General features: G+C 43.2%; 1 protein-coding gene and 1 long non-coding RNA gene across 8 annotated transcripts in view; one reads left to right on the forward strand and one right to left on the reverse strand.

The window, feature by feature from the left end:
- The window catches only part of LOC119541459, a 66389-nt gene that overhangs the window by 42605 nt on the left and 6941 nt on the right, over nt 1–16843 (forward strand). The window contains exon 1 of one of the 3 annotated variants that reach the window (XR_005218278.1): nt 2348–2552. The exons of the other annotated variants lie outside the window; for them this stretch is intronic. This is a non-coding gene — a long non-coding RNA (uncharacterized LOC119541459). Of the gene's footprint in view, nt 1–2347; nt 2553–16843 lie in introns of those variants that run through there. 3 annotated transcript variants of the gene reach the window in all.
- Nucleotides 1–16843, reverse strand: part of ADA2 (adenosine deaminase 2) — a 56854-nt gene that overhangs the window by 21347 nt on the left and 18664 nt on the right. The window contains exons 1-3 of one of the 5 annotated variants that reach the window (XM_037845445.1): nt 3053–3103; nt 1893–2027; nt 3–332 (exon numbers count right to left, since the gene is read on the reverse strand). In XM_037845445.1, the coding sequence (XP_037701373.1) occupies nt 3–324 (322 nt within the window). In that variant the 5' untranslated portion in view covers nt 325–332; nt 1893–2027; nt 3053–3103. Of the gene's footprint in view, nt 1–2; nt 333–1880; nt 2028–3052; nt 3125–16843 lie in introns of those variants that run through there. The other 4 variants (XM_037845448.1, XM_037845446.1, XM_037845444.1 and 1 more) reach the window with 4 other exon arrangements.

Raw genomic sequence — 16843 nt, forward strand, 5'->3', positions numbered from 1 at the left:
ACCTTTTGGCATCTTCTTCAGGATAGCGAACACCTGGCTTTTTTCAATGAGGCTCTTGGCCTGGAAGAAGTGCATGCTGGGTGGGAACTTCTGGGTCTTCATGGCTTCAGTTATCTCGGCGTTTTTGAGGGCCATGAGCTTCTCGTTGGCCTTCATCTCTTGTTTCTTCAGAACCAGCTGCCCCCCCAACTGCATCTTCTTCTCTTTTACTAACAGCCGATTCCGTATATCGTCTATGGGTATGGCGGAGCAGAAAAAAGATACCGCCACCACCAAAAGCAGGGACAGCAGGGCCGGCGGCCTGGATGGGCCAACCATGGACATTGGGACGCCTGGAAGAGGAAATTGCTCAATTGGAAAATCAGTGGGGCTAAAAAGGGGGAGTGGGTAGGTGAAAAATACAAATTTAACAGTGGAACTCTAATTTTCCTTTTCCCACCCCTTTCTCAGACTAGCGGCAAGCAGAATATTGAATATTGAGATCCCAGAAAAAAAGACCTTCAGGTACAGATGGGGTGGGGGGTTCCCAATAAAAGTTCACCATGAAGTCTCCTTCTAGTGAAGCTTTTCAGTCAACAAGACCTCCTTATGTATGGAGAAAGAAATTGCACTCAGAAGTTTAGTGTTTCACTTTTAGATATAACCACAAGACATTTGAGGAAAGCCTCCAACATGAGAAAGAGAGACCAACATGAAATACACAGAGAGAAGAACCAGGAAGAAACTGAGACGATGTAGAAAGAAAAGAAAAATCCAAAAGAAGTGTAATTAATATCCTTAGAGAAATAAGAAAAGGCATTGCATCCATAAAACAGTAGCAGAAGGTTAGGAAAAATAAACAGAGAATAAGAAACAGCTTTTAGATTAAAAAACATGAAAGCTGAAATTTAAAAATTTACCCAGAAATATTACAAGGTGAATTTGAAGAAAGCTTTTAGAAGGTAGGACAAAACAGGAGAGAAGAACATGAGAGGATTGTTGGTTCAGGAAATCTAACATCCAAATAACAGATATTTTAGAAGGGGGGGGAAGCAAATAGATGGGAGGAAATAATCAAATAAATAATACCATAAATTGTCGCAGAAATGAAGACCTGAATTTCCAGATTGAAAAGACTTGCTGAATACCTTGCACAGCATGATAAACTAATTGGCATTAAAAGAAGATTCTGAAAGCTTCCAGAGAGCAGCTAGTTAAGGTTGGTAGTGAACACGGATTTAAGGACAGGAGGAAAGAAAATCTGAATTTACTAAAGTCTCCTCTTGCCAAGCATGACATTTAGCATTTGATATGGGGTATCTATTTGAATTACATGTAAGAATTGTTTCTGAATACTTGAAAGCATACACACCAGGACAAGAGGTATAAAATGGTGTATTGGAAAGAATCAAGACTATAAATCAGGAGGCTACAGGAATAGCTCCAAATTACTATCACTCTTTGAATGTGAGACCTTGGGCAAATCACTTCATGTCTATGGGCCTCAGTTTCCTCGCCCATTAAAAAAAAGAAAAGGAAAATGAATTGGACTAGATAAGTGTTTCCCAAAGTGTGAGAGGTGTATCATCCGTGACACATGATCTGATTTTTGGTAATTCATTAAAGAATATGAACTATTTTGATAGGTAGGTAGTTTTAAAATGTGTATTAACACATTAAACCTTTTATATCATGATTATTATTGTTTAGGTTGAATAAAAGCTTTTTCAAGTAAGTTAATTTAAAGAAACATATTAAGTAAATAGAAGTACAGAGATACGACACAAATGGAAAGTTTGGTAATATTTGGATTAGATTATATCCAAGGTTCCTTTCAGCTCTTGCATTCAATTATTCTCTGATGTATTAGATGCAGAGAGGGAATTTTAAGAAGGAAATACCTGACTATTTACCCCAGTAATGCAGTTATAGTAGGAGTCTTCCCCCCAGAATCAGAGTGGGACTTTTGAAGAACCTCTTCAATTTCATTAAGTCCTCAGATACCTCCTCAGACTCTAGCCAAGGAATTCTTCACCTGCATCTGAAATCTGTAGGGAAAGGGGACAGGGACATCTATGTCACCATCCCATCCACCCCGTGCTCCACCTCTGCTCACTGACCCAGCCCCTTGTCCCTCTCTCCCAAGGGACAACAGGGAGGCCACCAAGTTCCAAAATCTCCAACACTCTCTTCTGAGAAGGACCCTGCGGTAGGTTGAATTAGGTACCCCAGGAAAGACGTGTTCTTAATCTTAATCCTCATTTCTGTGGGTCCCAGCCCACCCGTAACAGGCCCTTTTGAAGGAGTTATTTTTAGATAAGGTGTGGTCCAGCTGATCCGGGGGGCAGAAGACATTCTGACCCAGACAGTCAGCGAAGGGCACAGGGGAAGAAGCGGAAGTCACCAGAAACCAGAAGAGCAGAAGCAAGGAAGGGACATCACCATGTGATGGGGGCGGAGATGCAGGCCAAGGAGCCCCGAGTGCAGCGAGCCAGCACCAGAACACACAGGCCCCGGGGAGAAAGCAAGGCTTTGTCCTGCACCTGGAGTTTGGACTTCCAGCCTCCGAAACTGTGAGTTTATAAATACTTGCTTAAGCCAACCCGATGTGTGGAATTTGTCATAGCAGCCTGGCAAACTCAGGCAGACCCCAAAAGTAGTCCATGGGGCCCAGCAGACTTGGCCTGGCCGGCCAGACAAAAGTTTAGTAGTGCTCAGGACAACCCGGTCAAACACAGGGGAAAATAATGCACATCAACACTTAATGCTATGCTGACCTCATCTTCTCTCTCTCCGTGGAAATTTTCGTTTACTTATCCAAGAGGGTGCATGAAAATTATAAAAATAGTTTCTCTCCAGACCGAGAACAAACAGACACACCCGGTGCCTCTGTGACTCTGAGGAAAGGTCCCTGGGCCCACAGCTATTTTCAAAAGCCCCGTGTACAGAAACCCCAAGTTCTCCCTCGTCGCTGAGGGTGGGGGGCAGGAGGGCTGCCGGAAGGTCAACGCCTGAGGTCCCCATGACACAGCTCCACCCCGACCTTCTCCACCCCACCTGGGATCCCAGTTACCTCAGAGCAGCTCCAGAGGCTGTCCGCTGCCTGCTCAGCCCCCCGGACAGCTGTGCCAGGAGCCCCAGAAAAGCTTCCCCTCTTGTTTCACTTCCTGCCAGAGAGGGTTTCACTTCACTTGGGCTTCAAGTTGCACAGGCCTCTGAGGAGAGGCGGGAAGGAGAGGGGTCTGACAGGGCTGAGGCGCATGTGTGGTGTGCGTGCATGCGGGTGGGCTTATGTGCATGTGTGTTTATGTTATGTGCACACATGTGGGCTTATGTGCATGTGTGTTTGTGTGTGCATGTGTGGGCTTATATGCATGTGTGTTTTTGTGTGTGCACGTGTGGGTTTATGTGCATGTGTGTGTTTATGTTTGTGGGGAGGTTATATGAATGTGTATATTTATGTATTTTTTTTGGTGCCTGTATGGGTTTATGTGCATGTGTGTTATGTGTTTGTGTGTACAGATGTTTAAGTAGTTGTATGTGTGTACGCATGTTTACTTGTGTCTTTGTGGGAGTCTTCTGTGTGTGCATGTGTGGTTTTGTGTGTGTGTGTTTGTGTGCATGTGGGGCTATGTGTATTTGTGTTGGGTGTTTATGTGTATGTTTGTGGGCTCGTGTGTTTGTGCATGTGGGTTTATGTGCATGAGTGCTCATGTGTTCATATGTGTGCATGTGTGTTTTTGTGTGTTCATGCAGGTCTGTGTGTTTGTGTGCATTTATGTGTTTGTGTGCGTGTGGGGTCATGTATGTTTGTGCATAGGGGTTATGTGTGTGTTTGTGTTTATATGTTTGTATGTAGACCTGTGTGTTTCTGGGAACTACGTGTATGTTTGTGTGGGTTTATGTGTGTTGAGGGGGTTATGTGTGTTTGTGTGTTGTGTATGTGTAAGGTCTAGAATACAGTATTAGGCAACAAGCATCACAAACAGGAGCTCCAACATCTGTTCATGACCCTTGGGAAATGAACAGTATGATTGTGGATTGTGGGGCAACCCTTTGAACAGAGGGTAGAAAAATGATTATGATAAAAGGTACAGGTTTTAGGGAGGAAATTCAGGGGTGTTGGGGGCAGAGCAGTAGAGGGAGTGAGGAGGTGTGAGGCAAGACTGGCAGGGGGAAACAGAGAGGAGAAAAACGGCTCCAAGAAGAAGTGAGTGAACTGGACCAAACGCCACTAGCAGGAGCAAATCGGAGTGTTCGTGAGCGCTGGTGGCAGAGACAGACTAGCCTTGCTCCGGGCCTTACAGCTCCCAGCTGTGTGGCCTTGACCATGCCATTAGACCCTCTAGGCTTCATTTTCTGATCTGAAGATGGAGATGAAAGTCGTGAGAATTAATCGAGGAGTGCCTGCGCAGCACCTTGCACAGGGTAACTTCTCGATGAACAGGCCCACCAAAGAGATGTGAGGTTAGACTACGTCCTACGTGTGCGACTTGCTCATGGTCTGTAGACGTGACATGCACCCACTCCTCCCCAGGCTGATTCTCTGAGCCTCCTGCCCCACAGCTCCCCACACCCTCCACGGCCCCTCCAGCCCTGTGGCTCCCAGATCTCAGAGCCCCTGGACTCTCTGTCATCTTCTCCCCAGAGGAGAAAGGCTTCATGAACACAAAGAAATCCAAAAGTGGTATTACAGAGGAGTTAGAAACTCCCCCACATTCAGGATCAGTTCATTTTTAAGAAGTCAGAGGTGTCAGAAGGAACACACTAGTAGTAAAGAAAAAGCAAAGCTGATTAAAGCAGAAGGGTAAGAAGAGCAAACCACCAATTTTGAAAAGAAATCATGGGAAGTTTTTAAAAAATGTTATCAGATGTCGGATCAGAGCAGAAGATAAAGCTTTTCTTTCCAAAAGCTTTGATGGGAAGTAGGAACTCATTTTCCCATCGAAATGCTGGCCCCGGAGAGCCTAGCTCCTGGCGCGGCCAGGGAGAGCCGTGAGGACGGTAGGGAGAGCCGTGAGGACGGCAGCTGCTGAGTGGCAGACCCTGCTCGGGCCGGGAGGGTGGAGGACTGGGAAACAGGAAGGGGGCAAGGGCTCAGTGCACGTACCTGGAAACAGGATCAGAACTAGGCAGGGGTCAGACCCAGGAGGAGCCGACGAGGTGCGCTGCAAAGCCGCTGGCTCAGGGGCAGCTCAGCCCGCAGCCAACCTCGTGGGCTTCTGTGGCCGGAGTCACCTCCACGGGGGCCTTTTGTGGGTGGGCTCCCAGCACTGTCTAGCGGGAAAAGTGCAGCATCTGAAGACAGCGGGCAATGGGTGTAAAGCTGCAAGGCCATTCGGGAAGGATAATTCTGCCAAGTGCAGACACCGTAAAATGTGAAACAAGGCTCTCCTTTTTACGCTTGTGGAAAACGACCATCAGAAGCAGCAACTGGGCTTATTGTGCTCAGAATCTGAAACTCTACAGGGCAGAAAAAGAGGACCAAAGCCTCTTTTCAGTGACTACAACACTAAACCTACATGGCAAGAAGCCTGAAAAGATAAGTGCCTTATGACCCCAGAATTCAAGACAGGAGAGGTTTTCAAAATTAGAGATGATCTATGGCTACACAAATATGTATTTTTTTCTTTTTAAAAATTTTTATTGTAGTAACATGTATTCAACACAAAATTTCCCATTTTAACCATTATCATGTACATTTCAGTGGCATTGATTACATTCACAATATTTAATGTGCTACCATTACCATCATCCATGATCAGAATTTTACATCACTGCAAACATAAAATGTGTACACATCAATTTCTCATTGTCCCTCTTTCCAGCCCCTGGTAACCTCTAACCTACTTTCTGTCTCTATTAATTTGCTTATTCTAGGTATTTCATATCTACGAGATCATACCATATTTGTCCTTTTGTGTCTGGCTTATTTCAGTCAGCATATCTTCCAGGTTCATCCATGTTGTAGCATGTATCAGAACTTCATTCCTTTATATAGCTGAATAGTATTCTCATTGCCTGGATATGCCACATTTTGTTTATCCATGTAAACATTTTTCCATTTTTAAATAATAGGCATTCTAGTGGGTATGAATTGATATTTCATTGTGGTTTGATTTGCATTTCCCTATTGGCTAATGATGTTGGGCATCTTTTCATATACTTATGACTATTTGTATATCTTCTTTGGAGAAATATTTATTCAAGTCCTTTACCCAATTAAAACTTTTTTTGTTGATGAGTTATAGGATTTCTTTATATACTCTGAATATTAAACTTTCATCAGATATATGACTCCAAATACTTTCTCTGACTCTGTAGGTTTTCTTTTTACTTTATTGATAATGTCCTTTGATGCACAAAATTTTAAAATTTTGATGAAGTCCCATTTACCAATTTTTTCTTCCGTAGCTCATGTTTTTGGTGTCATGTCTAAGAATCCACTGCTTAATACAAGGTCCTGAAGATATTTCCCTATGTTTTCTTCTAAGAATTTATGGTTTTAGCTCTTATATTTAGGTCATCGATCCATTTTGAGTTAATTTTTGTCTATGATGTGAGGTAGAGGTCCAATTTCATTCTTTTGCATGTGGATCTCCAGTTATTCTAGTAATACCATTTGCTCAAGAAATAATTCTTCCTCTATCGCATGGTCTAGGCACCCTTATCAAAAATCAATTAGCCATAGATATGTGGCTACAAAAATATTTGAGAGGTTTTTTTTGTCAAAGCATCCCTTTCTTCCCGCCAATACCATGAATTATATGCTGCCATATACCTTGCAAGGATTGCAAAACTTGCAAGATTGTGCTATAGGCAAGGGAGAGTTACCTATGGTTTAAGGTTTAAATGCTGGATAAACCATTTTTACACAAAGGAAATAAGATTCTCTGGTCTGCAGAGTTAAGAAAATGGAAATAACAATGGCTAAAACTTATTGAGGCATATATATATATATATATATATATATATCCTCATTTTATCCTTGCAGCAATCTTACAAGGTAGGACCTTTTGCTATCCCCACGTGACAAATGAATACTGGGAATTACCTGGAAGTTAGGTAACTTGCCCAAGGTCACACAACTGTTAAGGAGCATGGACTTGAACGTGGGCAGGCTCCTCCATGCTGCTTTCCCCGGCTGCAAGGCCTGCAAAGTTGGGGTGAGTCACTAGCCTGGAGCAGCTTGCTTCAGCCCAAGAGAGAAGATCCTTGGAGAAGAGCCCAGTTAGCAAAGGGGTGATACAGGAATGGACCCTAGCAGGCATCAGAGGATTTTCCAGATACTGAGAACTCGTGTTTTTGATCACTGAAACACTTTTAGGAAGCAGAAAAGTTTGCTCTTCCACTGAACTACATGCGATTTTGAACAAATTTCCTAATATCCATGAGCTGTAGCGCCTTTGTTTGCAATGAAGTAAAAGTAACGTGTGCTCCCTACTAAGTATTTTTCCAACTAAATATGTGCATGTGCAAAACGATATATGTGGAAATGTCTTAAAAACTATTAAAGTATACAACTGTACAGCATAAGTATAGTGAGCATTCATTATTATACTTTGTATTGCTGGTGCACTATCACTATATTTACTGATGCTACTGAGTATATAGCACTGTTTGACCCTGTTCCAAATGGTTTTAGACTACTCTCCTTACATATGCTTGCATATGTATGTGCCTTCCTGTGCATTTAACTTGATATTTCTGGTGTGTCTATTCTCTAATAGTACTCTCTTCCAATGTGTTACTTCTTGTTGTTGTGGCCTGAGGAACCATATGACCAAGACTGCAAGGATTGTGTATAAAACAGTCATCCATGGATTCTAAGTAAAAGCCTCCTCAATTCTCCTATGAGTCATGAGAGTAAGTGCACTCCTGTAAGTGCACGGACTACTTTCGGTTGGCAGATTTCACACCTGAATTAATCTTAGTTCTCCTCCAATACCACCACTAAAATGACAGTGATGAGTTTTTTGTTGTTTGTTTGTTTGTTTGTTTGTTTAAAGCATACATCCATAAGGATGAAGAAAACAGGAAAGGCAAAAATAGCAACAAAAATTGGAAGCTGGAAGATAGATGAACAAGGACTAATAATTTACAAGATCCAAAAAAGCTGAATCTTAAGGCAGCAGTGGGGAAAGCTAAGAAACCACATTGGGTATCTCTAGAATACCTAGAAGTAGGGGTGAAAGTAGGTCCAAAACAGGAGGAGAGGTTGAAAAGCTGTTTTGTTTTGTTTTGTTTTGTTTTGAACAGCAAATTTTATTGAGATGTGTTCACATACCATATAATACATCCAAAGTGTACAATCAATGTCTCACAGAGTCATCACCTCATTGTATAATCATTTTAAACACTCGATTTTAAACCATTTTCATTACTCAAAAAAAAAATAAAATTACAGGCAGACAGAAGAAAAGAAAACTCAATACACCCCATATCCCTTATTCCCACCTATTATTGACCCCTAGTATTAGTGTGGTACATTTGTTACTGTGGATAAAAGAATATGAAAATATTACTGTTAACTGCAGTCTGTAGTTTGCAATAGGTACTTTTTTCCCATATTCCACTCTATTATTAACTCTTTGCACAAGTGTTGTATGTTTGCACTAGTTCATGAAAGAACTTATTTATGTGTGTTGTGTTAATCTTAAACAATGTCCACCTCAAGTTCACTGTGTTATACAATCCCATATTTTAATCTCTGGCTTTGGTTGGAAAGGTTTTTAAAGAAAGGACTGGAGCTACAGATATTCTAGTCTCTTGCTTAGTTAAGGATGAGGGTACCATACTAAAAATGAAGGTATCATTGAAATTTTGCATATTGAACATTGAGTCCCCCAATATTTCTTCCTCTACCATCTCTCAGACCCAGCAACCAACTTATACCTGAAGGCAAAAAAAGGGAAAAGCCTTCCCTGGGCTTTAACCAGCCCCAGAGAAAAGACCTAAAGGTACTGACAGGGATTTACCAGATCACTGTCTAGTAAAACTCACAGCCAATAACTTCCTCCCACCCTCTACATACCCAGAGCTCATAGCATCCTTTTGTTACCCCACTTTTAAAATAGAAGCAGACATCCAAGATCCACTGCCCTGAAGAATGCCACAGTTATGACAGAGGGAAAAAAGCATCTTGGAACAAAGAGAAGAGGTGGGAGAATAAAACTTCATCTGACATGAAGAGCCTCTGAGAGATAAGAGAAGCTATTGCACCCATGAAACAAGAGCAGGATCCTATAAAAAAAGAAAAAGTCAAAGAATTCTTAGAAATTAAAATGAGACTAAAATGAAAAAACTATAGAACTGTTGAATGATGAAATTAAGAATATCTTCCTGAAAGTAGAGGAAAAATACAAAGAAAAGGAAAATTGAAGGAGAAAGGTAGAAAAATAGAATGAACAGTTCAAGAAAACTAATATATGAAAATGTCATTCTGGAAAAGAAAACAGAGTAGAGAAAAATTATCCAAGAAATACTGCCAGAAAATAGAACAGGAAGGCATGAGAGTCCAGATTGAAAAAGAGCCTGACACAATGGATGGAAACTGACCACACCAGGACCCATCACAGTGAAACTTCAGAACATGGGGAGCAAAGGAAAGACCGTAAAATCATCCAAAACAAGAGAGTACACCAGAAAAAAGGAATTCAGGGGATCCAGGAAACATAAGGAACTTCCCAACTTGATAGTGAAGGAAGATCCCAAGACTGGAGCTTCACAGCAGACCCAAGGGCCAGAAGTCAAGGTTGGAGCTGGTGAAAAACCTCTAGGAGAGAATTTTTTCAAGATGAAATTGATAGAATATCCTATGTGTTTGATTGTTTTGATAAGAATTTCATGCAACCAGGGGAGACTTTGAAGATGAATAAGTGAAAAGGACATAGAAAGCAAAGTAAAAAAAATGTGATGACTATTAATTCCATGGAAGGAAAAGTTATCATAGTAAACTACCCGGCTTAGCAGTGTGTACACAGCCATTCTAATATGAGCACTGAATACAGAACTAACGAAATTGTGATATAAATATGTTGGGATGATGGAATGGTAGAAAATGTGTGCCTGTGGGGGGGGGTGGAAGACAGAGCTGGGCGTGAGCTAAGTCTTCCTCTTCTATAGTGGGAAGCCAGCAGCTAATGCCTAAAATGAGAAAAAAAAAAAAAACAAAAACGATGAAGTAGGAATATAAACTAAAAGATTCAGCTGACAGACAAGCACCGGCTCCGAAGAGCACCAAATGATTGGCACAGGGAGGGGTGGGTGCCAACCCTGATGGAATCCTTTGACCTTTTAAACCACAGGCATGAATGCCTGGCCCCAGTTTGGGTGCCTTCTTCCTGTTTTTCAGACGGTTGCATTTTCCATTAAGGCAACCTTGGAGCAGAATGGAGAAATAGGTGGTATCCTATACAAGTCACAGCTGTTATGCCCAAGCGACACCCAACAGACTGTCACTAACCAGAGTGCAGAATGCCTGTGGAGGAGTCCTTCCTGATTCTAAGAGAAACTCTGAAAAGTAAGACTGAGGGATGAAACGCATCATTCTTGAAATTAGCAGTTCTATGTCTCTCTTCCCCATTAGATGGCAACAATTTATGAAATATTTGTGCAAAAATTGTTAACATCTATTTAACACTTGCTAGGTGCCAGGTGCTGCATGGAAGTGCTTTATCAGCATTGTATTCTATAATTTTCAGGACAATTCCCATTTTACAGATGCAGAAGTGCAGCCCCAGATTATGTAAAATATCTTTGCCCAGGCAGACTGGCTCCCGGGGTCAAACTCCCCACCCCTCTTTTCTACTGCTTTCCATCTTATCTCATTCCCTGCTATACTCCCTGTACCTTGCGCAGTGCTGAATAGATACTTATTTTTACTGTCCTTTTTGTTGGGATGCAAACAGTCAAAGGGCTATCCATAAGGAAAAGGCCATAGCTCATGCTCTCTTGACCTCGTGACGGCGTAACCGAGCAAACTTTGAGATCTCGACTCAATTTAGCCCATACTGACTGTATTCATTTCCTGTGACTATTTCCCCAGTAGGTCACAGTCACAGGGGTGGGGAATTAGGTCTCAGCATGGCTTTTTAGGGGACACAACTCAACCCACAACCCTGACATTTTGACCTTTCCCCTCCACAAAACCGGACCCTCTCTCAATTTTCCCCATCTCTGTAAGAACCGTCTCCTTCCCCCAGTCTCTTCCAGCAGAAACCTGATTACCGCTCTAGACATTTGAGAAGTTGGCTGATGCCTTCCACATCTCCCGCACCAAACCTTCCCCACACCCAACCGATTCTCCCCCAAACTGCGTCAGGCGTCTGTGCATTTCTCTCCGTTTCCACAGCCACCACCACGGGGTCAGGCACAGCATCTCTCATCTGCTCCGTGTCAATTTACTTTCCACTCTGCAGATCTAAAAATCCTGATCTCAGCCTGACTTCCCTGCTGAAAACCTTTCAGAGTCCACCCACTACACTGAAAGTAATAGCCAAACTTTTTCTGGCCGACTGGGCTGGGCTTTATCTGGCCTTGGACCCATCTCTCCAGCCTCTCTCCCCGCTGCTCCCTTTTGCCCACTTGGTGGCTTGGAGCTACGGGCCCCAGAGAAACATGTTCTTTACTTCAATCCATTCCTGTGGGTGTGAACTCATTGTGAGTAGGACTTTTAGATCAGGTTACTTCAGCTAGGGTGTGGCCCAGCTCAGTCAGGATGGGTCTTAATCCATTACTGGAGGCTTTAAAGGAAGGCTACAGACAGAGAAGTTACAGAGATCATTCAGACACTGGAAGTCAACGGAACCCAGAAGAGAAGCCAGGAGAGGCTGCCACGTGTGTTCCATGAGATGGAAAAGCCAAGGATCCCCAAAGGTTGCGGGCCAGCCGGAAGATACCTACCCCAGGAGGAAGCAAGCCTTCCAGCCTCTGAAACCCTGAGCCAATAAATTCCTGTTGTTAAGCCAACACATTTTATGGTATTGTTTAGCAACAGAGAAATGAAAACATCCTCTGCCCAATCTTCTCTTAGCATCTTAAATGTGAGGAGCCCTTTCACTTTTTTTTTTTAAAGGAAGAAGTAATGATTGTCATATGAAGCATAAACATAGAAAATCCCAAGAAATCTGTTTTTAAAAACTACCAGAATAAATAAATGAATTTAGGAAGGGCATATAATATAAGGTCAATGTACAAAAATCAATTGTATTTCTATATTCTAGCAACAAACAATGGGAAAATGAATTTTTAAACAAATTCATTACTTTTTGTGGGTGAATAGTATTTCATTGAATGGATAGACCACATTATTTTTATCCATTCATCTGTGGATGGACATTTGGTTGGTAATTTTTTTAAAACCCATTTACAATAGTATGCAAAATAAAATTCTTAGGAACACAGGGACTCAAACAGATACCTGTACACCAATATTCATAGCAGCATTGTTCACAATGGTCAAAAGTTGGAAATAATCCAAGTTCATCAGCAAATGAATGAATAAACAAAACGTGTCATATACATACAATGAAATATTTTTCAGACATAAACAGGAATGAAGTGCTGATACATACTACAACATAGATGAACCTTGAAAACATTATGCTAAGTGAAATAAGCCAGACACCAAAGGACAAATATTGTGTGATCCCATTTATGTGAAATATCTAGAATAAACAAATTTATAAAGTCAAAAAAGAGATTAGAAGTCATCAAGGGCCCTTTCACTTTTAAAGATTTTCAATGCAATTCCCTTTGTCTGGAAAGTTCTCTCCCACCCAACCCCACCTCCTTTATCAGGCTAACTCCTGTCTATCCTAGAGGCATAATATAAATATTTCTTCCTCAAGGAAGCTTTCAATGAACACCCTTCAATCTAAATTTAGTCCCTCTGTTATCCTCTTCATAGCATCCTCTTCTTTTCTTCCACAGCATGTATAAAAATTTGTAATTTAGAATTCATGTATTTCCAGGATTGTTTGTTTAATATATGTCTCCATAGAAGGTGAAAGCTGCTTGAGGGTGTGGACAAACTATTTTTTACAGCTATGTCCTTTGGGTCTATGCAGCACCTGGCTCAGAGTAAGTGCCCAAGAAAGCTCTGTTGCAGGCATGTGTGCATGAATGAACATATGAATGAAAGCATGGAGGGGGAGGGAATTCTGAGTGTTTGTTGCAAGTAGTAGACATTTGAATCTTGTCCACCTGGTGTAATGGGGACAAGGTAAATGAGATCAAGGTGGCCATTTGGCACTGCCACTAGCCTGTGTGGCATCTTTGTATGTCACCTGATGAAAACAATGGTGAAAAGTATAGATGAGTTTATAATGTCAGCAATGTAAAAAGGTGCCCTAGAATTGTGCAGTGCTCAACCTGTGCACTAGTGCATGGCAACCTTGAAAGCAATGAAAAATGCCAATGGCATATCGATAAGCCTAACTGGAATTTCTTGTTATTTGTATTTCGTTTTCATCCATCTTCATTGAAACACTGATTCTAGGGCCTGGAACCATCTCATGTTCCACTTTTTGTTTTCCATTTCCAGCATACTTTTGCAAGCACCAATGCTTGCCTTTGCACTCTCCATCCTTTCTTTCTTTATTCCTATTTTTTGGGGGGGAGAGGGGAAGCTTTTTCCTAATTCCATCTGTCATATCTTGTGAGCCTGTATTTTGCGGTCCTGTCCTCTGGCTAGTCCAGGGATTCATCACCCATCACACACTGACATCTGTGTCTTGCTCTCACCTTCAAAGCCAAGTGGGTTCTGAAACCAAAGATAAAAATTGCCTTTAATGTGGTCATGCCCATTTGGGCCAGAATTTCCTTTTTTCCAGACGTGGGGACGCTTACTTTCCAAGGGTCAAGGACTTTTCTGACCATCTGTTGACAGGGCCACAGAAGGACTGTCTGCACTTCCTGGTGTGATATAAGAATAACAACAGAGGAGGGGAAGGGACCAGCTGTCTTGGAAAATCTTCTCAAGATCCAGCTGCCTGGGAAGCTGCCTGCCTGCAAAGCCACAGCCTCCTCCAGGATTTTCTCCACTGTGGCGAAGAGGCCTTCTTAAAATAAATCAGTCCACGACACTTCCCTTCGAAAAACCCTGCAGAAGTTCCCTGTGGCCTCTGGTTAGCCTTGCCACTGGCCACACAAGCTCCAACGAGTCATACTGCACTCTTTGCAGTTCCCCTAACGGGTCTTGAGGCCCGGAGAAGCTCTTCCTTCCTGTTTCTCCCTGCGAACTCCTACTTAGCTTCTCAGCTAGAATTTCGTTTACTCTCACAAGTCTTGAGCTCCCCTCCACCCAGCCCCAACACTAAACCGAGTGCCCCTCCCGTGCTCGGGACCCTCCTGAAAAGTTCCAGGGTCTGTGTGTCTCCACCACCAGGATGCACGTTCTTCGAGGGCACGGTCTGCCTCGTTGCCTGAACACTGCACCTGGTAGGAAATAACTCCTCCAATATTTGTCCCATGAATGAACAAAGTCATGTGGTTATTTCCCTTACTCCTTCCAGGCTTCTCTTCTTGCCATCGAGGGAGCATCAGGCGAAGGGGACTCAAGAACTGTCCTTTGCCATATCTGTTAGTCTAATTTAAGTAGGTCCTTTATTCCTAAAGTTCATTTCATTATCCTCGTTCTACATCTCTCTGCCTCCTTTTTGAACCAGAAGGCTCCCTCCAAGTCTCCCCATCTGTGGCTATTCAGGAGGAACAAGGGAAAGCCTGAGCAGGCAGAGGAGAGAGCAGAGCTGGAGGGGGGACGGGAAGCCGAGGAACCAACCCTTCTGAGTAAGGCCTTTGTGCTCTGTCTTTGCCTACCGACTCCTTACAGATCCCTGAAGTCATTGTTGTCCCTGTTGTCTAAGATGAGGAAACCAAGGGCCCAGGGTCAGATGAGCAGCCCCAGTGGGTTCTGCAGGCGCCGAGGGGTGAGACATGGTGAAGGCACAGCAGCAGCTGAGCCTTTCCAAGGGGTTCAGCCCCTTTTTTCTTAATTATGAACTTTAACTTATATGCATAACAGTGATAACTTTGAAAGTACAATTCAATAAGTAGTTAGAGAGCAAACCTCAAAGAATGTCATGGATCACAGTTCCATAACTTCAGCTATTTCCATTATTGTAAAATACATCATACATACAAAAAGGTGTTAACTTGCGATGTACAGCTCAACAAGCAGTTTTAAAGGTAATTTCAAAAATTGTTATGGGTTATATTTCCACAGTCTAAGTTCTTTCCCCATTATGCAATACAAGGTATATAAAGAAAGGTGAAGACTTTCAAAGCACAATTCAATGAGTAGCTATAGAGCAAATTTCAAAGGATGTGATAAGTTACAGTTCCACCATGTCATTGACCTCCTTCCAGTTATTCCAACACTCGAGCATCCAAAAAATATACGTATAATTATATAAAGTTTCAGTATTCATAGACCTTTGTTAAATCTTATCTTGTTTGTTGCTACCCCTTCCTCTCACCTAATCTCTTTCTCCATCTTCAGGGGTGTCTAGGCAGTGAGCACCCTAACTGGTTCATATTGACAGGGTGTCAACAGTATGGGGAAGGGGGCTGCATCTGATTGTTCTTCTTAAAGAGGCTGTTTCCTCTAGGTTTTAGGACTTGTCTGGTATAGGAACATTCTGGTGGATTTAAGTTTCTGAAGAATATACTTAGTGAGTGAATATTTTATAGAATCTCAGGTAGGGACCTAGATATTTGGGGACTACTTTTGATAAGGGCTTGGCATACTGTGGCCATTTGGGATGTCTAGCTGGAGCTTGCATAAGAGAAACCTCCAGGATAGCCTCTCAACTCTATCTGGGATCTCTTAGCCACTGTGACTCAGCTTGTTACCTTCCTATTTCCCCCCTTTTGGTCAAGTAGGCATTTCCAATCCCTCCCTCCAGGGTCAGAGTTCAGCCCATTTGACAGATGAGAAGCAAATCCAGAGAAGACACGGGTCCAGTCACAGGGCGAGTGGCTAAGCCGGGACTGCTACCCTAAACCTGGCTTTTCCTTAATGCCTCCTGGGGGGAGAGGAAAGGAAACAGATGGTGGGTGGAAAATAAAGCAAGCAGGGATCATTCCACGGAGAAGCAGGGGTTCTGGAACCCAGGCTGGGGAGGGGTGGGAGGTCCTCCCTTGGAGGCCGGTGGAAAAGGAGAAACTGCCTTTGCATCACCCCCTCCTCAGAAGCGCCTGCTTCTGGCTCCAAGGAGTGAAGGAGCTGCCCCCCCCATCCCTGCAGGAGTCTTCTCTTTGCCGTTGCCCCTCCCCTGTGATTGCCCAGGGCCCAGGACCCTCGCTTTCCAAAGGACCCTTGAGCAACCCTTCAAAACCCACATAGACTTAAGAAAGCCCAGGTGGAAGGTAGATAAGACATGTCTCAGCCCCTGAGGTGTTCAACCTCGATTGCAGGAGAATCGCCCAGGAAGCTTCCAAAAGACCCAGAAGTCCAAGCTCTGCCCCACACTCATTAAATCAGATTCCCTGGACTTGGGGCTTGGGCATTGGTATTTTTTAATGAAGCCCCCTGGTGATTCTTCTGCACCACGAGGGCTGAAAAAACTCTGCCTTATCTATGCACAGAGAAAGACTCAGATTCTTGGGGAGTCAGGGAGGGGAGTGGGGGGCTGCTCCCTGAAGGAGGTGGGATTGGATGTGACCCTGGGCTGCCTCCAGAGGAAGGAGGACCGAGGTTTGGGAAGCTGGGATGAGGGGATGGGTACTTCCTCGGCCCACAGCCCGGGCCCTTCAAGAGTCTTCTGCTCCTTGGGACGGGGAAGCAAAGGCAAGCCAAATAGTTCCAAGTTTGTTTCTTTCAAGCCACATTAAAAGGTGTCTAAGGGTCCCGGTGCTGGGG

The sequence above is a fragment of the Choloepus didactylus genome, chromosome 8 (assembly GCF_015220235.1).
Source record: "Choloepus didactylus isolate mChoDid1 chromosome 8, mChoDid1.pri, whole genome shotgun sequence".
Lineage (NCBI taxonomy): Eukaryota > Metazoa > Chordata > Mammalia > Pilosa > Megalonychidae > Choloepus > Choloepus didactylus.